General features: G+C 36.0%; 1 protein-coding gene across 4 annotated transcripts in view; it reads left to right on the forward strand.

The window, feature by feature from the left end:
- The first annotated feature begins 252 nt into the window (after window positions 1-252).
- LOC137393348 (ras association domain-containing protein 2-like) overlaps window positions 253-25604 on the forward strand; it is a 32904-nt gene continuing 7552 nt past the window's right edge. For 2 of the 4 annotated variants that reach the window (XM_068079858.1, XM_068079859.1), the window contains exons 1-6: window positions 253-387; window positions 964-1058; window positions 4612-4862; window positions 12398-12467; window positions 20068-20250; window positions 22765-22938. In XM_068079858.1, the coding sequence (XP_067935959.1) occupies window positions 348-387; window positions 964-1058; window positions 4612-4862; window positions 12398-12467; window positions 20068-20250; window positions 22765-22938 (813 nt within the window). In that variant the 5' untranslated portion in view covers window positions 253-347. Of the gene's footprint in view, window positions 388-963; window positions 1059-4611; window positions 4863-12397; window positions 12468-20067; window positions 20251-22764; window positions 22939-24414; window positions 24436-25604 lie in introns of those variants that run through there. The other 2 variants (XM_068079857.1, XM_068079860.1) reach the window with 2 other exon arrangements.

Consider the following 25604-nt stretch of genomic DNA (forward strand, 5'->3'; position numbering starts at 1 on the left):
AAGAGAGTGAATCCCTGGAACCCTATGAAACTAAGGGAAACCGGCAGCATAGGTAGCTGAAGGAAATCCATCGCAAATTAATAGAGTATCCCTGTTGAACTGGATATCATGAATTAGGAATTGCACGCCCTTTGAAAGGCGGTCACGGTGCTACGATTAAACGGAGGCTACGCAACAACATTTGGAGCTATTTCGGAGGTGAAGGATAGTATATTACTAGCCGACCGAAAATTTTATTATTTAGTTGAGGTTGTTAACTCTTCGCGTAATCTTATCCCGCATTCAATTTTTTGATTAGTTACAGATAAATATTTGCGAAGGTTTCTGTTTGTGGCGTTGTTAGTGTAATGTCCCTGTGTCCTCGTTGTGGAAAGAGAGTATTTTTTGGTGAGCATGTACACGATGCGTACTTTCCTACTGCTTTGGTGAACTACACCGCACATGGTTCATGAAAATTACTAGCCTGTATGCATATGTATATGAATATAAATATTTAGTATTAGGGTTTGTGTTAGTTTTTGTTCGATATAATTGGTTCAAAAATAAAATCTTTGGAACAATAATTAAGAATATCCGAATATTGATATTATCTTATTTTATGTGGCTCGTTAGCAGGTTTGTATTTGTTTTAGTAAACAAAAAGAATTGATTAAAAGTTGCTAGCTATAGAGATTTTTTCAATACCATGACCTCACTTCTCAGTAGCATATAAAAATAGACCATCTCAACAAATTAACACTTCCGCCTATTGCTAGCCGTTCCTTTTTTAAACAGTTGCATGATAATTTTATTAGTATCAATACGCAGTACTTGTTCAATTTTAGCTTGTGTTAGCCGCACAGCAAAATTAACCCATCAGCTTTCCATTACAATGTCGGGTTTGTCATTCTCAATGTTGTGCAGTTAATCGCTCATGGACTCGGCCATGCTCTTAACAGTTTTGCTTTATGCATACGCTTTCAGCAGAGAGAAAGAGTTCTTTAGGCAAGGATTGGCATTGGCAATGCTTGAAGTGTGAATCGTGTGCTAAAGTCTTAAATCCAGGTCAACATGCTGAGGTAGGAAGACTCACTAACCCACTAATCTCTTATCTTCCATAATGATTATTGCAATGGCTTTTTAGAACCTAAACAAACTGGTTTGTATCATCTGACATAATTAATTCTCTGACACATTAAAGAATTGTTAAAGTTTTATTCTCATTTTATTGGCTGTTGTCATGACACATTCTAACAGCTATGTTCGTACTGCTATAATTGCACAGTTTTGTTATTTGTCTCATCGTTAGCAGTACTGTATGTACTGCATGTGCGGCCGAAGGGTCGCATGGGTTATGGTACTACTACTACTCGATATGTTGTATGCTTGGTTACTTTTAAAGTCTGCAACATAATAGTAGTACTATGCGATGTATCAACAGAGAAATTTATTACACATTTTGGTTAAATAATCTGCCATTGAATAAGTCACCCTTAAATGACTAATTTTCTCATTCTAGAAAGATAGTGCATACGTACCATTTGGCAAGCTGCCAAGTTATGACTTCAATTTACGTAATGGCTAAAGAATGGAGTTTGAATTTCAATAGAGTCGCTGATCATCTTTGGAAATCCAACACTACCGAGGCACTTGGCCAGTCATTAAACGCGAGTCGGTCGGTTGCTCCTTGCGTGAACTGCAGAAATGTGCCTAATGATATGCAATGCCAATTGTATTTGGGGCTCTACAGGGCGAGGCAGAGAAATCTTTAAGGCGAAAAAACTTGCATGTCATTGATATAATTTTAGGTAATATCTGATACAGATGTAATTGTTGTTCTTACTGCTTACCATGCCCAATAAAGAAGGCTGGTTTACGCTATATCGCAGCACGTCAGTGTTAATCACCCAATGTTTCGGTCATCATCAATACATCGGGGATAACAATGTTCACACCATCACAAACCTGTCCACGTTTGCATCAGTGAATTGTCTGCGCCTTAGCATATACCTGCATGTCCGGGCCTCATTATACAATGCCGTTGCAAAAACGATAAAATACTAGTCCCGCAGCAACAGTCACAAAAGAAAATATGGATCGAGCAGATCATCATTGCCGAAGTGGTACACATTGCACAGGCTTTTGTGGATGCTCGGTGAACTATCGGGAAAGTTTGACAGCTGCAATCTTTTTTGCCATATCTGCATTGTCTCGACGATGCTTTCGGTTTACGGTGCGCATAATTGATGAACAATCCTTCGTTTTTTCGTGACGTCATTCTATCGTTGCCTGCCATCTTTATGGACAACTTTTATAGTTAAAAACACAAAGCTTCTGCAATTAATTATTGCAAACAATGCTTTTGTTTGCACATTTTTTATTTTAGTATCAAAACAACACCGAAAAATACTATTAATCAAGAGAATGACGATCGTTTTCTACAAAGATGGCGGCTTTTTCGTGGACGAGCGTATGTGCAAACAGGGTGATGACGTAAAAAAAGACGATGGATTGCTGAGAGTACAATGCTGACATATGGCGACAAGATGTGAACTTGCCTTTAGAGTGTAAGATATACAAGATGTATTTTGGTAGCAGATTGTGGAAAGCAAAAGGGCTCAAGGCGAAAACAATAAATTAATTTCGCTATGACAGACTTGTCATATAGTGTCAGAACTCATGAGTGAAGGGGTGTTCTCGAGCCCCCTACTAATTTTGCTGAGACATTCATGACAGGTTTTTAGAAATGCATATGGATAACAACTAACCATAAATAGCATGAGTGATAGCGAATAGTTGACTCCAGCAACTTGCCAAAACAAAATTAACTGATTAAATGCCCGAGTGGGTACTTTGCTTTACTAACGATGTAAATTTAGTTTATCACCCACTCCATTTTTATCAATAAGTGGCTCACACACCCCTACACTTCTTTATAATATGCAAATGATTTTAGTGGTGACGCTGGCAAAGGATAAATACCAATTTTGATAATTTCTACGTGAAGTGCTCGGCTTCTGTTGAGGCTTAGATAAAGCAGCTCCACCTGGTGGAAGATTTTCGTGTATAAGCTTTTACTAGTTGCTGCGTGACTTAGGTTAAAACTTGGTCTAGGAATCTCTGGCGCAGGAATTTCTGGCACCACATCACATCAGTACCACACCGAGTTCTCATCAGCAAAATTTGATAGATAGATCTCTTGAACTACATCTGTCAATTATGTAAATGTAGCCGTTATGTACAACTTTTTCTTTTCTATTTTTACAAAAAATGGATCAATTCTGAGTTTGCAACCTGCGCCAAATAGTCCTGTGCCAGAAATCGTCACGCTCGAAAGTCCTACTCCAGAATGTCATACCAAAAAGTCCCGTTCTTGTTAAAACTGTATTGATCGAAATATTTAGTATGGCTTTCCACGTTACAGTGAATACCCTTCAGGTAACCTGTTAAACCCTTGTGCTGCTCTGCTAGTCTCTTTGCTGCCCATTGTTCTTCTATAGCTAGTTTCTTCACATGAAGTTGCGTTCTTATAACTAGTCCATTAACATTATGAAATATTCTACAGTCAACCCCTACTGTGATTCATGCCAGTTACCAACAGGAAACGGATCATGGCCGCTTTCACCTAGAATATGATTGGCCAATTTGAAACAATTTGTAGTGTTGAGCTTGTTTTGTGTGATTACGTCTCCATGTTTCTTGATCAGTTCTATTTCTCCACTTTCTTTTAAAAAGTGTGTTGCAGCCATTTCTTTTATTTTATTCTGCTGAGTTGCTTATCAACATTTTGAGTTGTAGCGATTCCACCGCTATTCGTTTTAGATGTACATTTTTGATGGACTAACCATTTACCCACATTGTGTTGCATTAAGAGTTGATTTTTAAATTTCTGTGCTATTTTAATTTGTAACAGAAATTGAACAATTTTTTTCTTTCTATATAGTTACAACTGTATAGCGTGCATATTTTATTACAGCATTGTTTTTGGGCCCACATATATTTTCAAAGTTTTATTTTTAGAGGTTCATCGCATAATTTATTAGTATTATCAAAACAGTGTCTGGAAAAATATGAGATTAAAATAGGAAAAAATATCAAATGCCAAGTCAATTACTAATTCGAAATCAATATTTATTTTCTTGTTAGTGTGTGTTTAACCTAGATAAACGATAGAAAAAAACAAGCTCCTGTCCAAACAGAATGATTAATAATTTAATAATAATGATAAAAATGCGTAAACGTTGGTATGGCATTTCAAAAAACTGCTCTGATTGACATTTTGGTACTTTGATATTCCGGAAGAAGGAACGCTGATTTTTAGTTTTTTTAACTATCAAGTTTTTAGAACATCTTCATGTTAGCGAAGGAATGACGCAGTGTATCGATGAAGCTAGTCTAGTTTTACAATTTGATGTCTAGTTTTAGACAATTTTATTAATACGAAAATTTAGAAATAACATCAAATTGTGCGTCTCCTAGTAGACTCAGTTCTTCGATTGTGATGAGAGTTTTTGCACGGGTGCCCAAAGCTAAAACCTGTCTGTGCCTCCAAAGCATGTATAATATGTCTAAACCTACATTTTGTTGTCAAAAATCTTTTTAGTGCTCAGTTTCTTTGTATTCCCTTTTTAGCATAGTGGAATACCTTATTGCGAAGTTCCGTGCTACAAGGCTTTGTTCGGACCAAAACTTCATGGTTTTTGGTGTAAAGTAAAGTCACACGATTATAGCCCAAAATCTGGCCGAAAGATCATAAATAGTCACTCGAGTGAATCGCCTAAAGAGAATCTCTCCCCACAAGTGAAGAAAATCAACAACTTGAATGTTAGCATGAGTTCTTCACCAATGGTTGGAAGGGCACCTAAGGTCACCCCTGAAGAGCTGTAAGTATGTGTTTGGGTGCAATGAAAAGCTAGTTATAGATGAGGTGTACTAACTTAAAAGGTCTATATATAGTAGGATTACATGGGTGAGGAATGGGAGTAGGAAGGAGAGTTCAGTGAGAGAAAGACTTTAAAATTTGAGTTCAAGGATTTAAAAATTGTAAATTTAAAAATAATATTCTATTAAAATGTAGTTGAACCAAGTAACATATATATTTAAACAAGTAATTACATTTAGTTATTGAAAGGACAAAAACAAGATGTAAATAATAAAAAATGACCTCTTCACAAAGTATGAGTTTTATAAGGCAGTAAGAGAGTGACAAATGATATAATGTACATTTATTTATGGTGTTGCTTATTGACAGACAACTTATTTTTAGTTCTGTGTAAAATAACGCTTCAATCAATTGCCATTTGTGCATATCGAAAGTTGCAATTTTTTGTCATATCTAATGCATTCAAAGAATATTAAACCAACCTAACATGAGGTTTTGTAATTTTATAAATTATTTATTATTGACAAATCAAATGAGTTCAAATCATTCTGCGCGAGTTTCAATAACTGAAGAAAGCTAATAGGATCGTTTATATATCGACTGGGCGCTGATTGACTGTCTCTCCGATGAGTAAAGGCTTGTACTTTGCCGTTCTCAGCGATAGAGGTTTCTTTTCTAAGATTTCTCCGTTTAACCTCGACAGGCATGAAGGACGTTTTTGCATGATGAACTTTTTTCACCAGAGACTGCCAAAGACTAAACATATCTTCAGGTGGAAGTTAGAGTTAATTAATTGTGATTGATTTTCTTTAGTTTGCCATGCTAATGAAGACGAATATCGATGATTTATGGGCTTAATTGACCATACCATCTCTCACCTTAATTGTTTTATGCTAATAGCATATATTTGCCTACTTCGTGAAGAAGAGTCGTGCACGCAAGTAGTCCTAGCTTAACCGCGACTCGTCGTTACCACAGTTTGTTCAATAGTTGAAACTCTCAAAAATTTTTTTTACTGTTAGCAAGCTGCTGAGTCGTGAGTAGATGCGTATGTGGTTGCGTATAGGCTATAGGCTGTTGTACACTCCAATGCTAAATAAAAAGAGAAATGCCAAGAAAGTAGGGACAAGGAATTGGTAACAATACGTAACATCTATCGCAATGTACCTACTCTATGGTTGCCCAACATCGGTTTACACTCTTATGCAGTGGCAAAAGCTAAATGAAAACTAAAAAGTTAAAATTTAATTTATGTGTTAATAGTTTACGCGTCCAATCAAATGAGCGATTAGAGCATGGCAAAAGAGAAAAGGTAAAAACATACAGTGGAAATAGCCTATAAATATGCAATACAGTAGCCTACTACCAAGCAAAATGTTGGTCAACAGAGGCTCGAGTGGGCTGTTCGTTTAATGATGAAATCGCTTAACCATGGGATCTTCAGAATGTAACATTAAGCGAGGACAACTTGTATTTGCATAGCTTGTCTATTGTTAGATCATCAATGGCAATGATGGTCATGACCTTGGCAATGGGAGATGATAAAACTGCAGCAGCCATCATTGCATCATCATGGTGCTGTAACAGTGAGAACCTAAGTTGAACAACTATAAAATTCTGCTATGATGATCGTTACGTAGGAAAATATTTCTCATGCCCGATTCACTCTATTTATCTTTTGTGTGCCATGTTAATATCTCAAGTGACCTCACCTCTCAGGCATGTCGGTGACATCCACGCATCCATAGCTATTATAAGATCGATCAGTGTCTCAGATGAATCACCTAGTGGGCTATGTCGAGTTGGGTGGTATGTCATGGCTACTAGCACTGAGTGCATGTACTTGTTTATGGTAGAGCTGGTTATAACTTGCCATCTACTAAATATGATTTTTCATAAACGCAGGAGAAAGTAGTTCTACTCGTTTTTTCTGCATTGTTAGAATTGTTTACTTTCTAACATTAAGCATCTAACATTAACATTTCTAGCCTTAAGCTTGCGTTTGGTTTTCATGTTAAGTTTATTAGAGTGTCAGGAAAGTTAACTCGTATTTAGGCTCATCAGCTGTCTACTAGTCGCTAGAGATCCAGTTATCTACAGGTTATTACAAAAATCAACCAATCCTGAATCAGACAATGGTGTGTCGAAGAATGCAACGAATTTCCATCCATCAATGTTGGTTGGTGTATGGTTTAAACATAATTGACAATAATAGACATCACCGTTTTCGTGTTAAAGACAGAGTTTAGTGTTTTAACTTTATTTTTAACGCTCAAAACATAGAGCCCAGTCTTTATTTCTGCGAGAATAAACTGGTATCAAAAGTATAAACCGTATTACTATTTTTATGCGATCTCATTTTTAGTCCCTCTGATTGGTGGGAACTCCTTGTAAATCTAAGCATTTGTGATCCTATGATCCACATGTAATGAGTGCGTCGAAGATAGTTGGATACTCCAGTCGTTTGAAAAAATTTTGTTGAGCTATAATTATGGTAAGTTAATCACACAGCTTTCATCACAGTTTCTCATCAGAACTTAGTAAGCTAATCATGCCCAGTAACAGTACTAAATATGCACCAATATTACTACATTAAAACGTAAGTAGAGATCCAGTGGCTCTGATGTGATTAACTGCCATTAATTCATTATCTAGATAAGATTATAGATTATCTAGATAAGAATACTTGGTGTAGAAAAACAACCTCACCTTTCTTTCGAATCACTTATTATACAAGAGCTTAGTCAAGGGAGATAACTACCGATTCCGAGCATTAATTTAAGCAGACAATAAAACGTGGCTTGATAGTAGTTGCTAGGGAAGTGAAAGTCACCTCAACATTGTTAACTTCTTTAGACTTTGCAGGGAAATCTTAGTGACGGTTTTTTATAGGTATCATGAATATTGTGAACAACTGTCCATTCGTAGACAAAAATTCAAACTTAATGTTTTTTTTCATTCCAACTGACATTATAGAAATAGTAGACAACTCTTATTAAAATTATTCAAACCTTAATTACTGCTTGTTGGAATCATACCATTTATAATAGAATTCGGAAAGTTGAAATATTGTTCAATTTATGCCCTCGCTGAACAAGTTATGAATTTTTTTACTCTGCTGTAGTTATCCCTGCTAGCGCTAAGCTTGTGCATGTTGGTCACAACCTATCATTGATAAATTATACAGTGAGCCCGTGTCATCTTAAATCAGTATATTAACTAGCCACCCTCTTCCCGACTTCCTTCACGTCAATGATGCGTTTATATAGAGCCCGTATTGTTAGATTAGATCTATGGCTTTAACTCACTGCAATGCATGCTCTGAGTTCTAATGACATGTTATATGCAATTCAACCTCCTTTGACACAAGGATATGGTATAATTATTAGTGTATTCCATTCTTTCCATGCCAGTTGGACACCCAGCGCCAGACAATGTCAAATTACATCTCTTTAGCTGCCTGTTTGTACATAGTGAACCCTTTTTAGTATTTGTAAGAACGATTCTTGAAGTAGATCTACGAGCAAGTAAAAAATTTAAAATCAATGTATAGTGGACCCTTGCCTTACCCGAAATAGTACGAGGGGGGGGGGGAGGGGTGCAAGTTGAGCAGATATAATTTGATGAATGTTTATCACTTATTAGTTTCTTGTGCAATGAAATTGACTTTTACGGCTCAAGTGCAGCCTACCACAGCGTTATTCTTCCAGTCCAGCTTACCAAGTGAACTCAAAAAACGAAATTAAGGCATGCTGGGCATAAAGAATGCTAAGCATGCTGCTAAAGCTTTGAGTTAGCAGAAACTGGTTAAAAGAAAAAACAGTAAAATGGAACAAACCTTTTTGCTAATAACAATTTTTTTTTGTATCAAGTAGCATTTTGGGCATGCTTTAGGTGTTTTATTAATTAATATTTAATATGGTACTGTTTTACCTTCTTTTAATATTCATTTGTTAATATTATATATATACAGTATCTTGTTTATATGAGATCCAAGTTACATAAGTCGCTTATGTTAAAACAGGCTACAGCATTGCTACAGTAAGATGTAACGTATCGCTGCTCTCTTATATGTTGGTCAGACACAAACTTAATTTACTGCTGCATTCGTAACACTCAGTTTTATTGTTTCGCAATCGTTCGAAATATAGTAGAGATCTTCCAACCACCATTCTCAAGAACTCCTTAGTTGTTGTGGTTCTAGACTAGACTGTTTTCGTTATTACTTACTGATAGGGTTGAGTGGGAGAGTTTCCCACTTGTCATGTAAACTATTATTTGGCCGCCATCTCTTCCTGTGTTCTCACTCTTCTGACTAAGAACAGTGATAAGGTAGACCTTGGACATACAGTAATATGGTCAAACCTTGACTTATGATTACCTCTACATATTAATTTTTTGACATATCACTCAAAATTTATGTGAGTTTTTGTCTCAACAGCAAAGTAGTTCCTGACATACAATGTCCACAAATTTTTGAAGCATTGATATTTTGTAAGCACATAAAAATCTGGTAGAAATCTTTACTATAATAAGAGCCGTGCCCACTCGGCTGTCTGAAAGCGTGCTAAAAGCGTTAGGAAAAATATTGCACCACTCGGGAATCGAACCTGGGTATTCAGATTCCTAGGCCAATCTTGCTACCATCTTCACCACTTAACCAACCTTTCACATCTGAGAATAGTTGCGCATATAGTTATACACATGACGATCTCACATGGCGAACGGGCTGCCAGTGTACTAGTTGAAGCTAAAATGGTAGAAAATTAAAAATAACATGTTATGTAATGAAAAACCTGAATTAATTTCCGCAATTGGAGCAGTTGGAATCATACATAATCTAAACATACCTTAAGAGTTTTTGGCTGAAAAATATTGATCAAATAACTACGGTAGGATATATAATAAAGGTAGCATTCACTAGTACTACGAGTCTCCATACACTTGGAGTTATCTTCTTTTAGGTGCTTTCAGCTATATGCGTTAGATAAGGTAATAATTCTATCGATTGTCTGTAAACGGATCTAGTAAACATATTTTTTACATACATCTAATGCATTTGTTATAGACCAAGCATTTGATTATCTTAGTGTAAAAACGTTAAAATTGCAATAAAAATCTTGGGCCCCAGGCTATTTGTGATTCATTGCCAAGCATGCACTTATTTATTTGCTGCCGCTGTATACCATTATTTAACTTAATTAAGGAAAAACTTGGAAGAGATACATGATTGGAATCTGATTGCCTCACGTGTACCTACAGTCGTGTACCTACCTACACGTACCTACCTCAGTCGTGTACACCTCTGTGTAGCGTACCCGATATCAACTTATTTTGTAGCGTCTGTAAAGCAACAATTTAAGCAACTTTGTTCCGGTTGCTACTTTATTAATTTGTTTTTTATATGATTTCAATTTTTACACGTTTATTTATATACTTTTTACAATGCTTTTGTTTCAATGCTTTACATATTTATTTGAAGTATTTTCTTACTGTTTTTGGTATTTGAATTGTGCTAAACAATGTACAATGTGTTCTCATAAAAACATTTCTTCTAATACTTGACAGTGTCGACATGTATTGACATCGATTAGCTTCAAAATGTTAAAGTTTGACTCTATTAATATACTATTTATGAGGCATATAATGCACGGTCCCTTCATGAGCTATCTCATATTTGAATCCCTGTGACTGTAGGCCTCTACCTACTTACTGACCCACATGATGAATATGAGAAATACGGTACCTTGTAAAACTTAAATGAATTCTCACTGACTCTCAGACGTCCATTCATTAGAATTCTTTTTTTAGAAGATAAACATGAATTCTGCTGTCTTGTTTTGTACTTGAGTTTCACAACCAGTGCTGCCACCAGCACTAATATTAGTAGTTTCGCAACTGTTCAATGTGTGTCTTCTGAACAGGTATCAGTGACTGTTCGATATGTGTCTTTTGAACAGGTATCAGTGACTGTTCAATGTGTGTCTTTTGAACAGGTATCAGTGACTGTTCAATGTGTGTCTTTAGAACAGTTATCAGTGACTGTTCAATGTGTGTCTTTAGAACAGGTATCAGTGACTGTTCAATGTGTGTCTTTTGAACAGTTATCAGTGACTGTTCAATGTGTGTCTTTTGAACAGTTATCAGTGACTGTTCAATGTGTGTCTTTAGAACAGGTATCAGTGACTGTTCAATGTGTGTCTTTAGAACAGGTATCAGTGACTGTTCAATGTGTGTCTTTAGAACAGTTATCAGTGACTGTTCAATGTGTGTCTTTAGAACAGTTATCAGTGACTGTTCAATGTGTGTCTTTAGAACAGGTATCAGTGACTGTTCAATGTGTGTCTTTAGAACAGGTATCAGTGACTGTTCAATGTGTGTCTTTTGAACAGTTATCAGTGACTGTTCAATGTGTGTCTTTTGAACAGGTATCAGTGACTGTTCAATGTGTGTCTTTTGAACAGGTATCAGTGACTGTCTTCACAATTTTGCTATAAATTCTCAGCACTTATTTTTTTCTTGTCATTCTTGTGTGCGTATGTGTGGTGGCTTTTACAATGTGTACGATGTCAAACAGCCCGCATAGAAGTACCGACCTTGGCCTTTCTGTTTAGGTATATGGCGAATCAAAGATGCGCTCAAAATAGATATGTAAATGTCTGAGAATGTCTGACAATGTAAATGAGCCTACTACCCTCTTGTTAGTATTTTTAAATCAACTACCAACTAGAGCAATCTCCAAAATGCTCAGAATCATGTCATGTGAAAAATACGAATTGAAAATTTTACTCTTTGGCCTTGAAGATAAACTTACACAAAATTTTAGTTGGTTTTATCAAAAAGTATCAGTATTTTTCTATCACTTGTGATTTAATTTAGTTTTGATGTTTAAGGTGATCTGACTGTCAAGATGTTTCAAGATTAAAATTAACAAAACTTGTTCGTGGTTAAATCGCTCAGAAGAGAAATGCGTGCGAAATGATGTCACTAGTTGTTATCATTGCTATAGTTGACATAGGCTATTGTGTTCAAGTTGCATAATTTTGCATCTTTATTCTGTCAGTCTCTTTGCAACTATAGATGCCATAATTGCACTTTTGCTTCATCTGAGCATTTTAATTGCGATCAGGTTTTATCGATTTTAACCTAGAAACATGCTGGCAGTCGGACCACCTCAAATGTCAAAAACGGTAGCAAATGATAGAAAAATGACAATAATTTTTGATAAAGTCTACTATAATTAGGTGCAAGTTCATCTTCAAGACGAGAGAAGATAATTTTACATTAGATGCTTTCCATTAGATGTAGACATCCGTTGAGAGAGTCAAAGGGTGATACATAGCTGATTAACATGGTAAAACAGTTTGTTATCAGGGAATTTATGTGGACACGGCTTATCTCTCTTTTATCCACGTTTAAATTAATGCTAGGGTTTTATCAGCTCTTCATTTACTCTGTAGAGTAGGCGAGTTAGTCTGTTCATTCCTTCTTGTGCCATTTGATAATCTTCACGTTCTATGATTCGCTCTATTGCAGAATGGACATAGAGAGCAAACTAAAGGTTCATAATGACGCGCATCCACAGAATTTTATCAACCTCATAGAGGTGAGTGTTTCAAAGTGGTGGGTTAATTGAAGAGGGGCTATCAGTGCAGTAGTTCCTTGAGAAATGAGTGTCTTGACATGAGAAGTTTGAGATGCCATGCGAATGTTTGCCGTGAGATACGAAGTAAATTTGAGATACGTTAACAATTGATTTGAGATAAGAGTGAATTGACATACAAGCTTGATCCTTGAACGGATAAACCTCACATCTCAAGATATTATATGAATGTCCCGAGAATTTTAGAAACTTTTTGAGCTAATAACTTGGATTTGCATTTTTCTGCCGGTCTTTAATGTGATGTTAAAATACTGCCATTTTTACTGTTGGCTGAACAATTGTTCATATAAAGTTATATAAACAAGAAATTACACAGACTCAAATTAGGGTCAAAATTTTAGGGTCAAATTAGGGTAAAAAATTAGGGTCAAACTTCTACACATGAATTCTTCGATTGTATGTTGGATCATTGGTCTTTTGTTTAAAGTTGTACTTACACAAAGTTTTAGTAAATTTGACCAGAAAGTATTGATATTTTTCTATCATTTGTGATTGTTTATAGATGTTTGAGGTGGTCTGGTTGCCAGGATGTTTCAAGATTAAAATAGACAAAACTATTGCGATTAAAATGCTCTGAAAAAAAACTTGCCAAAATGATGTCATTAGTTGCGGTGCTGCCTGTCTCTATCATTGATATCGGCTATTGCATTGAAGTTGCAGCGTTGTGTCTCTATTCTGTCAGTAACTTTGCTGAAGTGCAACTATAGACGTCGTAATTGCACTTTTGCTTGTATCTAAGTGTTCAAAGAAAAAATCTCATTCAAACTATGATATCTCTGGACTGGGTAGGTCTGCAAAGACAAAATATACATCAAATCGAAGCTTGATACCAGCCGAATGCCTGGCATTGCACGGGTATTACAAAACAGTTTATAAACATTGGCAGGTATGTAGTTGCCATTGGCTAGTTTGAGTAAGCTAGCATACGTATTGCTAAACTTTCTAATAAGAGCCGTGAGAGCAAGCTTTAGTGACGTTGCATAACACATAGTCGCGATGAGTATTTTAACCCAGCTAATGATTATTTGCCCATTTTATCCATTGTAACCCGTGTAGCTTAATTTGTTAACTTGTCGCCTTGTGAATGGGAGGTTCTGAGATCAAATCCTCTGCGATACCCATTTTTCATTGCTAAACTATAATTGCTATAACTGGACATAGGCTTCACAAAAAACAAACACTGAGTTTTGTATAGATATAGATCATTTTCATTTGCATCACTTCAATGGTGTATGTTCACTCTTCATTCAATACATTTGTCCCACAGCCCTTCACCTATGTTAGCTCTGAATGAGCTCTGTAGAGCATTACAAGTAGAAATGAAGCATTGAATTGAGTACTATAATTGAGATGTAATGAATGAATCCATAGAAAATTAACAATAGAAAGAGGCTTTGTTGTTACATTTCGTTTAAGACAAGCTAGGCAATGTTGGGGACATAGAGGAAATAGATTAAGTAGAGATACATGTAATTGGTGAGGTAACTTACTTTAACGTGTACTAGTTGACATTGAAACTAACTTACCTCTGTTTTTATTGTTTATCTTTGAAGTTTTTTACCTTCAACTTTCAGCCTTTTCACTTTTAAAACTGTGATGGGTCGAGACTCTTTGATAATTGGATGTCTATTCTATATCGTTTCATGTTTTGTAACCTTTTTCGCACGTTACTAAGGCTGCTGTTGTCACATTTCCTTTAAAGCACTAATAACCAGCTTCAACTAGTTTGTTGCCCTGACTTACTGCGGATCCATCATCCACCGCTGCCTGGAAACACAGGTAAAATCTTGAATGCGTAACATTAAATGATTGTGAGCTGGTTACCGTAGAGATAAATGAGGGGAACTTAAGCTTCATTAGACAGTAAATTTGTTAAACCGAAAAAGTTGAAAAATTTTAAATTAATAGTAAATTGCTAAGTTCTGCAGTTTTACTTTGAGTGATCATGTATGAAAATGGCCATATTTTCTCAGCTGTAATATTATTGTAAGTTTGTTAACACTTTCGCGGGCGAATTTTCAAAACTAAATCAGACCCCCATGGGCGAATTAAATTTCCAAAAAATCAATTTTTTGTAAAAGGTTCATACACTTTTCTGTGTGTTATTATGTGCATATATCTATGTTTAAAGGTGCATATGTATACATGTATATGTCCATAGGCATATATATATATATTATAAACGAATAAAAATGTATAACATAAAATATATGTTTTTCATAATAATTGTCTATTTACGAATGATATTTTCAAAAGCATTCTCCTTTACAAAGGCCCACATCACTGTCTTTGCACCATTTACTTATTCGTGTAACATAGAGCTCCCACAAAGATGTACTTCCTGTATTGACAGGCTCAAAAAACTTTTCAAAATACTCTACTGGTTAAGCATCTATTGGAGTAAATACTGGGCCTGTCATTGCTATAAACTGCTGATTTGTAGGAGATTTATCTCTGTTCATGTTGGTTATATTCTTCCAGGCACTGGCCTCACTCCTACTCACATCCTCATCATTGCTGCTACCAGCCTTTTCATCACTGTCACTTCCAGATGTAAAGACATTCCAATCACAATCCGAACCTGATTCACTGTCATCTCTTGCTACTAAATCTAAAAAGTCACTGTCAGCTCTGAATCTCTTAGTAATTTCGGTACTAGTACTTGCTTTATTAGAATAATCTCGGGAGGTTCTTTTAGAAGTCGCCATGACGGTAAACTAAATTCAAACCCTCGAAAAATTTGGTAAATAAAAGCTAAAACCGAATCTAGAAAAATAAAAGTTGATAAATTATTTAGAATAATTTTCTAATTTTTTTCGAAAGTTTATTCATTCATCACTGCTAAAAATGATCGTTTTTTTGTCAACCTTAAAGTCAATTTTTGAGGCTAACCAAAACTACTATATCGTAGCTTGCTATTGATAAAAAAATTAAACAAAAAACGGCATTTAGCTAACAAGAAACGGCAATAATAAAATACGTTACCGAAACGACAAAAAACGTCGCACTGCCCATTAGCAGCCGTATCGCAAAGCGACAAAAACGTCGCTCTGCCCGCGAAAGGGTTAACATAAAACACATGTATTACATAATATGAATACAGATCCATGTTGTCCTGTATATTATATACAAGTAGGTTTCCAGCTGTGCCTGATATTCATTCAATGGAATATAAGATCATGTCATGTGACCCACCTGGTGAGCAATGAGAGATACATGTTAGATTCAGTATTCATATGGCACAATAGCGACACATGATCTGTAAGACTAGAGCCTTATTCGGCTGCAGATTTATCAAAGACGGTATCAGTTTCATGTAAAGGGTTTTATGTCCAACATTTGTTGCGCATTAAATATTCCTTCATGTTGTCCGCAGCATTGTTCATGTTATCTGGTATTAGTTTGGATTATCCTAAGCTAGACATAATTTCTACTAGTGGAGAAACCCACAATCCCACGCAATCACTTCATTTTGCAGCGTCCGGTTTGCTATTTTAAATAAGGCCGTACTTTAGCTTGTCGCACATAGTGGGAGTGTACTGCTGGTCCTTAAGAAGGAAGCGCCTTGGGCGATGTTGATCCAGAGCTGTGAGATGGTAGACTTCTAGAAGATCACTTCCTTTTCACCCACAAAGGACTAATGCTTGAATACTATCTCATTGTGGTTTGAATAGCTCTTTCATTGTGTTGAAAAAGCTATTCCATGACTTGGAGGGAATGCGAATTTGTAAAACAAACAATTACTGTGGAAGGAGCAGGCACAGCTATCGCTGGCATCACTGGCCACATTACTGTCAAGTTGTTTGATCACAAACTCTGGGCAGGGCGTATTGAAAGAGAAAGGGGTGCAGCAAGTGATTGCGCTAGCGAAAGATTTTTGTTACATTTCTGATTTTGACCTACTCTAGATATGCTCTCGAAATAGCTGTTTACATTCCAGATGCGCTGCGGGTTGCAAAAACTCCCTTGCTTCTAGCAAATTACAGAAACTGCGAGGAAATATTGCCTTTCATCAAATTAGGCTAATGGATTCCTAAAATCACATTTATTAGTGTAGTACTAAGAGCTGTGTACTAGTAGTGGTGTACTAGCAGTAGTGTACCAGCAGTAGTGTACTAGCAGTAGTGTACTAGCAGTAGTGTACTAGTAGTGGTGTACTAGCAGTAGTGTACTAGCAGTAGTGTACTAGTAGTGGTGTACTAGCAGTCGTGTACTAGCAGTAGTGTACTAGTAGTGGTGTACTAGCAGTGGTGTACTAGCAGTAGTGTACTAGCAGTAGTGTACTAGCAGGGGTGTACTAGCAGTAGTGTACTAGCTGTGGTGTACTAGCGGTAGTGTACTAGCAGTAGTGTACTAGCAGCGGTGTACTAGCGGTAGTGTAGGCCTACCAGTAGTGATGTAACCATTTATAAGTCTGAGGCGAGATATTCTTTCAATATTGACCCAAAAGGCTACTCACAAAACTTTATTCCATTTTGTCGATTATTTCTTCAAGTGCTACATCCACCAGTAATTATAGTTCTTGTTTTTAAATATTCCTGTTCGTGTTTTAGTATAAAGTTCAAGACCAGTCAAAACTTTATAAGTATGGCTGGCGATATTGGAAAAGTGATTGCAGTTTCATTTTTAGTGTACACCAACATCAATTTCGCACAGATACTTGCTCAGGTCATTCTTAGGATGTATTCGTGTCTATTACCATTGTTAAATGGTCTGATTCCTGTCGGGCCAGATTTGGTGAGCCACTGAGCTTGCTATATTAGAAGATTTTTCTGGGATGCTTGTAAAGTGAGCCACCATCTTTCGTGCTACCGGGCTGGCGCATCGCTAGTCAGTTCCTTCACATGAAAACCGAAGAGCAGTTCGTTTCGCTGTTCTTTAGTTTCTAAAGCCGTTTACTGACTGAATGACCGATTCGATTGTTGAGCTCCCAAAGGAAATAGTACAAATACAAGTGCTATCTTATTACAATAGATAACAAGCTAAAGCGTATTTACCCAGAATATCTAGCATTTATAATAAGAACAAGGCGATGTCCTTCAAATGGCTTGGTTGAAGTTTATTAGTGGCTCCTGTCATGTAAGATGTTTTCTTATTGGAGACTGCCATGCATCTGCTGGTTGACACTGCTCTGAACATGCCTTATAACAACAGTAAATGTTGGACAGGTTACTTTAACTATTCCATGGTGACAAGCATTTCAGTGAGTCTAATGTATTACTGCTCTAGTTGCAAGCCTGAAATATCAGACTGCCTGGTAGTTATCTGCTCCATGATAGCTTTTAAAGTAAGCATGGGTGAAGCCCACAACAATCAAGTCTTTGCTCGAGATATTAGGGATGCTATTTTCTCATCAGTTCCTGCGCCAGAGAAAACTCGGTTTTCAATGAAGTTACACTTTATTTTTCTCCACTTCTAGTTTAGCTAAGATTATGAAATTTTGATTTTGGCCAATTCACTAGTTTTCAGTATTCTGAATGCCAAAGTTTCAAGTTGATGGAGTTACTAATTATGGAGATATTGCCGAAATACTGAAAACATTTTAACCTGATCGAGAAAGGCAAAATGCAAAATCATTGCTGACACAACGTTAGTTTCTGCTGACACACTGATTGAAGAAACCTTCTCATCAGCATCAAGACCTTGACATAAACTATTTCTTTTTCTATTCATAAAAGGACATACAACATCTATTAGTTTCGGTGTATCGCAATCGTTGTGTTTCTTCAGTTACCTCTAAAACATCAAACTTTTAGGAGAGTGTTAAATAAGAAGTATTCACTCTATTTGATTTCTGTTTCTTTAACCATTTTGGACAAGCTTTGAGCTTCTACATGATAGTCAGATCAGAAGGAATTGTGCTACTCCAAGTGATTTCACAGTCGATGGAAAGTTTGTTAATACGGTCTAGGATCAGGGAACCTGCTTGTGTACACAAAAAGAGACTTGAAGGTGTTACGGCTTCAACTAATTATAAGTTTGTTATTTCTTAATAAGTATACCATTTTAAATCTATTTATGGTAAGTCGTTTCTTATGAGACTCATTGATAGTCATCCCTTTCCGTTATCAAACCATTTAGAATCTGTTCAAGTGTTCAGTGTCAGTGATTTCCTGGTAACGTTGATTTGCTGTTTGCCATGAATTGTGCATTGCCAAGGAAGCTGACAGTTGGCAACCACATGAGCTACCGTAAGTTCTAGTGTGTAAGTCGAAAATTGGACATAAAATTTCTAACTCGAAAATCCAATCTCGACTTAAACACAGTCACTTTTTTCATGACGTAAATTCTAGTAAAATTCCACTTCAAAAAACCACTGCAAATTAAAATTACATGGTATGATATATAGGGATTAATTTATAAAATAGTAAAATACTAGTAATCCTACTCAACATGAGACGGATCAAACACAAAGTCTCATTCTTCACCATGTCATAGCTACGATTCTCTTCTGCAATAACACGTTTTTTTCCGAATTTACTGTTTTTTTCGTAGTACCAGCCGATAAGCCCACACTTTGGCAATCCATTTCACACATTCACATTGGCCATACATCCTTTTTCTTGTACCGGAGTCGCAATTCCTGACTGAAATCTGTATTGTGGCATGACTTTTTGTTAAAAATGTACATATTATCAAAGGTGGCAGTTTCATTCTATTGGCAAGGCGGGCTGATCTGATGGTAAAGTATTGTTTTTCGTGCCTTAGGGTCTTCAATAGAACTATCATCTCACATTCTTTTGTTGATTGTTGTACGTGTTGCTGACGGCTAAAAAACAATGACGCTTTGCTGATGGTATTTTTAAACGCCATTTCCTTAGCTACGCATCGCCCGCCTTATATACTTACTAACTATTAGCGATCAAACAATTTGAGCCAGGAAAGAGAGTCGACTTGTACGACAGGTACATAAAAAAATCAGTATTTTTAAACCAAACTTCAGACATTGACTTATACGCCGAGTCAACTTGTATGCCAAAATTTAGTGTACATGGTTTGGGATAGTGGCTAGTTGTTACCAAAGTTGCAAATAACTTCATTCTTGTTATTAACATTTTTTATTTTTATAGTTTATATTATTATCAGTTTTATTAGTGGGGTTTTGAAATGAATTCAAAATACCTGACCTCAGAAATGTGAATACCTAGTCTTTGGTTACAATATTCAAGCAAGCTTCGCAACATAATGTCAATATTGAATTGAAGTGACATGCTTATGGAAGACAGCTCACTACTTGCTCACTAAAGTTTCAAATCAAACCATTTTTAGAGTTTCAACCAAGTGTTGAAACGGTTGAAGCCATAGTTTCAAGTTAGCGTATTTACACTTTGATTTAGCTTGAATATATATGGAGTTGTCTGGAGCTGTCGAAATTCTTAATTTGACATATTGTAGATGATAATGTGTTATTGACCATATATCAAGTGGTTACTAACATTTACTACGGAATTGTTTGTCATAAATTTTTTGTCAACTATTTAGCTGTTTGATTGTGTTACTCAGGATTAAATTTTTATTGCCTGCTGTTTGTATTTCCTACCAGAAAGATGGCCATGTAAACATGGAAGGCCTGCTGCGGGTGCACTGGGGTGTCCAGTCAAACATCAAGTTTAAGAAAGATGACAGTCAGGAGGCAACTCCATTTACCAGCAGAATTCGAGCTCGGAGAGTTAACAAAACTAGAAGCTTCCACAATGACCTCTATGCGGATCTGCCCGAAGAAAAGGTGAGTTTGTATGTGCTACATTAGCATAATTAATGGATAACTGGATAAAATGGATAACAGGATAAAACACCTTTGTTTATCAGGATTAAAATGGATAACAGGATAAAACACCTTTATATACCAGGATCAAAGGTATTTACTTATCAGGATAAAGCAACTTTATTTATCGGGATAAAGCACCTTTATTTATCAGGATAAATGCATTTATTCATCAGGATAAATGCATTTATTCATCAGGATAAATGCATTTATTCATCAGGATAAATGCATTTATTCATCAGGATAAATGCATTTATTTATCAGAATATCAGAATGAAACTCTCCGATGACCTTCCATACGGTTAATGGTTAGGTAACTGAGATCAGCTCGCTATTAAGCATGCTTGACTAGCTGTGCTCTCAGCCAAAGCAATTTATAGATGCCATATTTACTGCTGAATCATGCGAAAAATTGTAAAGCAAGCTGCTGCCCAATTTACTATTTCAGCTGCTGTATACCTTTGGCATTGTCCAATAGAATTGGAAATGGAGCAGCCAATAATAAGGAGCAATTGATGGAGCAACTTATCCGTTAAGTTTGTTATCGTGTCAAAGTATTTGGAAAAGTATTGGAAATTTTACAAAAATAAATGAGATATCACTGCAAAATAGTTATGATCCAGTTGTAGAAGCTCTTTAGACACAAATAGATAAATTGCTGGGATTCTCAATTGAAGTTGGAGTTATGCATACTTCTACCAAAGGCTAGTTGAAACTGATCAATCACTCACAAACACAACAAACGTAAACACAGCTTCAGACTCTCGGTTAGCAAAGGTTGAACATTCGTATCGTCTAACATATCTGACCAGTTATGTTGCATATTAGAGCTGGCTCCTCTATGCAATCTGTTTATGTATTATTAAACGCTTTGTTAAAATATGTATACTCAGTGTAAAGCGCATGGAAAGATAGCTTGTATCATCTCATGGTTTTAGCATATTAATCTTGCTAAATTAGTGATCACGCCGTCTCTATGGTCTCCGTCTTCATAGACTCCATGATTGTCGAACCATAGTTTCAACCAAGCGTATTTACATGTTGATTTAGCTTCAATATATATGGAGTTCTTTGTTCTTTTCATGTTGCTTAAAGTAGAGGCGGGCAAAATTTTTAATTTAACATATTGTAGATGATGTGTTTATTGGCTATGTACCAAGTGGTTACTTGTCTAACATTTACCAAATTATATTCAAGTTTTAATTTTTATAAGTTGCCCACGTCTTCAGAACCATTTTATAAAGGCAAATCTTAGCCCCATTTACTTATATAGTTTTGAAAGATATTAGCTTCTGTCCTTTTATATCTTGCTTTTTTAAATGAGTTCAAGATGAACTTGTCTTTTGACTCCCTCAGTTTATAAATTTACTAGCTGCGCTACTCGGCGTTGTCCGAGTGTTAAAAATCAGCTTATAAACAATGAGGGGTAATGAGAGTTGTCCGCCATTTGCTATTAGCCTGGCACATTGCCAATGGATAATTTGAGTAAACTTACTAATAAGAGCTACCGCTTCTCATGACGTTACGCGATGAGCGGTAGCGTATTTGCTCCCATATAGCGACATATATCGCCTAAGCCTTAATGAAAACATCAAGCTTTTGTGGCTGAATTGGTAAAGCGTCTCACTGGTGAACCGGAGGGTCCGAGATCAAATCTTATGCGATATGGATTCTTTATTCCCAAATTTTAATAGTTATTGCTGGAACGACACACATACCAACATTGAGAAATATATATTGATGCAAGCCATGAGTAGCCTCTAAAGCTAACCTTGGCAGTTACCTAGTGACACACACTACTGTAGAGTGCAGAAAAATAGATACCAGTATAAAGCTAATACATGCACAGAGTTGACTCTGCATAGCTTCCTCCTTGATCAATCTCTCATTGTTACATGTACAACTGCAAAAATGGTGGTAGTGAGATATTTTGAGTCAAACAATCCAAGTACTGAGTCCGAAGACCACATGAGGAGCCACAAAGTTTTATGAAGAGTTGGAAGGTCATAGATAGAGTTGAAAGGTCATATGTAGAGTTGAAAGGTCATATGTAGAGTTCAAAAAGGTCATATGCATAGTTGAAAGGTCATGTGTAGAGTTGAAAGGTCATATATAGAGTTGCAAGGTCATGTGTAGAGGTGAAAGGTCATATGTAGAGGTGAAAGGTCATATGTAGAGTTGAAAGGTCATATGTAGAGATGAAAGGTTTTCATGAAGAAATTTTATGAAGGTCTATTCGTGAATCAGAATGTTTCAACACAAAATAATTTCTATCCAAGAGTGAAACTTTGTTTCTATGGTTATGAAGTGAGTCACTGCCCCTTAAGTCAGGCCTCTTTGTTCTTTCCCAAATCGTATTTTAGCTTTGCATCCTGTCTTGTATTTTTTATAGAAAATAAAATATGTGGTGTTGTATTATATTACTGAGCTATCCTACTGCTCTATATAATGTGTTTTCATGTATATCTGCTGCAGGTGGCCCCGCCTACCAAGGATCCATTCGGAACACTTAAATCCTCGGGCATTCCTCCAGAGATGTCTTCTCAGCAGCTGTTAGCCGTCAAAATGAAAAGAGGACAATTTCACACGATCCGTGAGCAGAAGATTCGTCGCCGATTTTCTATAAATGGCCACTATTATAATAATGAGGTAGGCATATACAGTGCAGTGAGTAGTCCCTTTTTCAACTGCTAGAATTACCAAGTTTAAACTAAGACTTATAAAATGCATTTGTCATTCAATATAGATATTTGTTGTTTTGTTACTAATCGACAGATTCATCTACCCAACATGAGTTTAAATCTAATCAGCGTGTCACGGATTTGTTTAATATTACGTCTACTGAAAAAAGCGATGGGGAATGATTACCTTGAACATCGATCAACTTTTGATAAGTTGAATGAGAATATACCGTAGACGCTCCTGTAACGCATACCTCCTATAACGTACACTCGTAATGAATTTATGTTAAGTATTTGCTTCGTATTGCGTAAGAAATTACATTTAACGTTAAGCCTCAATTCGGGGCAAGTTCTCAAATTTAATTTAAATAACGAGAATCTCGTAATTATCCTTGAAAATTTTGGTTTCACTCTTGCCTCACTCAGGAAAGAGAAAATGCTGTATAGGGGTATCTCTAATATATATTCTAGTACCCTGACAGTCTAGTCACTCTAGTCTACTGTGAGAGATTGTCAGGTGTGCTGATAAAGCGCAGGGAATAAATATTTGCCCAATTATTCAGAAATTCGTAAAGGCAGTCGATCGGGAAACATTCATTGCTTGTCTATCAAACTGAATGTCATGAGCTGGAGTTTCATTAAATCTATATTTTCTCCAAACCTTTAACCCTGGCTTCGCTCAAATGGACGGACAGACAGGCACCGCTTTTGCTGTAGCAAACATATATATTTGTTTTATTATAATTTGGACATATTCAACCTTTTTTTTACAGTAGACCTTGCGGTGTAGAAGAAAAGCGAAAAAAATTGACTTTAGTTGACATTGAAGCTGTGCTCTTGGCGTAATGTAAAATTGCTGTATTTATGAACACTAAACCAAGTCAAAGGAATATGAAAAAAAGAAAAGTTGTCAATACAAATAAAGAACGCTATAGTTACTGTAAAGTCATTAAATTAACAAAATTATGTTTATTTTTTTCTATTTGAAGAGCCAAAGGTGTGAATTTGGCACCATCTTAGAATGGATTAGATGATTTACAGGTATTTTACTGTTAGCATAGCCATAACGTAAAATTCCTCTAACCTAAACATTCCCTGAACGGATTATTTATGTTGTTGGAGCATCTACTGTGGTTGGATTACATTCTAAATCAAAGAGCTGTACATACATCAAGTGTACATACATCTGTACATACATCAAGTGTACAGACATCAAGTAATTAAGCTTTTAGCTCATCTCGAATTCATGTGACTCTTTTACTAAAACTTGCTATGTTATCTTTACACACACAAAAAAAGGAAACCATAGATATTTGTACTTGTAATTTAAAAATAATATTCAGTTGTGTGCATTAATTTACTAATGTACATTAGTGCTGTATTTTTCAACCTTATAAAGTGTAAATGCTCCTTTACACACTTCAACTTTGTCAACTTTTGACAGCAATGCTTAAGCGATGACACGGTAAGTTTATAATTGGTTACTACTCAGCCTCTGCCAGGAATAGTAGTCTTACGTATTTTAATGCTTCATCAAGGAGTGTAAGCATTCTAATGGTGTAGCTGGAAAACATATTAGCTTACACGGTAGTTAACATTGCTTTAGTTTCCTCTACATGCCGCTTTCATCTTATGCCATATCTTTTTCACTTTTACTCCTTAATTTTGAGGACCATCTAAGGTGCTGCCAGGGAATATTTCAGAATGATATAGGATGCTATGAAGTCCTGTAGCTAGCTAGACTAATCGAATTGGGGTGCTGTTAGAATTTACTGTGTATCCAAAAATCTCCAGGACTGGAGGATCGCTAAGTTCTAGAGTGGTTTTAGCAGTTATCTCCACATTTCAATATGTCTTCAGCTTTGAACCAGATGCAAGCCCTTTGGTATATTTTATGTCACATTTTAGGCCAATCTTTATTCTATTAACTCTATAAAGAAGTTATCAGTTGATACAAAGCTGCCAGGTTTCATATGCATGGCAGAATCATGATAATATTATTGCAATTATATGTGATAATATTATTACAAAGGACTATGACATAAGCAAGCTCTAAGAACAATGGGTCAAAGCCGAGTTCAAAGCAACTATACGAATATACTAGGCGAATGCCGGGCATTGCCTGGGTAATAGCGAAATCTTTGCACAGAAAATTTATTTTTATTCAACATATAACAACAGTTACAACTCTAAGTTTCAAACTTCATATCACGAGAAAAGTGATTTGTGCAGTTTAAATAAATTGAGAGAAAACAACTGCAAAGGTTTTCAAGCTTTGTCAAACAACTGTAACTTCTAAACTTCATATCATGAGGAAAATGTTTTGTGCAGGTCAAATAAATTAAAAAACAAAATGAAACAACTACAAAAGTGTTTAAATGTAAATGTGAAATAATTAGCAAGTAGTAGCTAAATTAAGTCTGTTTTGCTATGTTTACAATAAATGATGATTAGGTAATGATACAATCAATACGAACTAAGAAAACAAAATAAAAATCCTGAATATGTTGAATTAATAATAACAGTCCATCCATAGAAGTGTGTGTGTGTATAAAAAAGGTTACTGTTCCAGCAGAAGCTAGCTTTCCATAAAAACTTTGAATACTACGATACTGGTACCTCTCGATACTGGTA

This window comes from Watersipora subatra, chromosome 4, assembly GCF_963576615.1.
Source record: "Watersipora subatra chromosome 4, tzWatSuba1.1, whole genome shotgun sequence".
NCBI classification, from domain to species: domain Eukaryota; kingdom Metazoa; phylum Bryozoa; class Gymnolaemata; order Cheilostomatida; family Watersiporidae; genus Watersipora; species Watersipora subatra.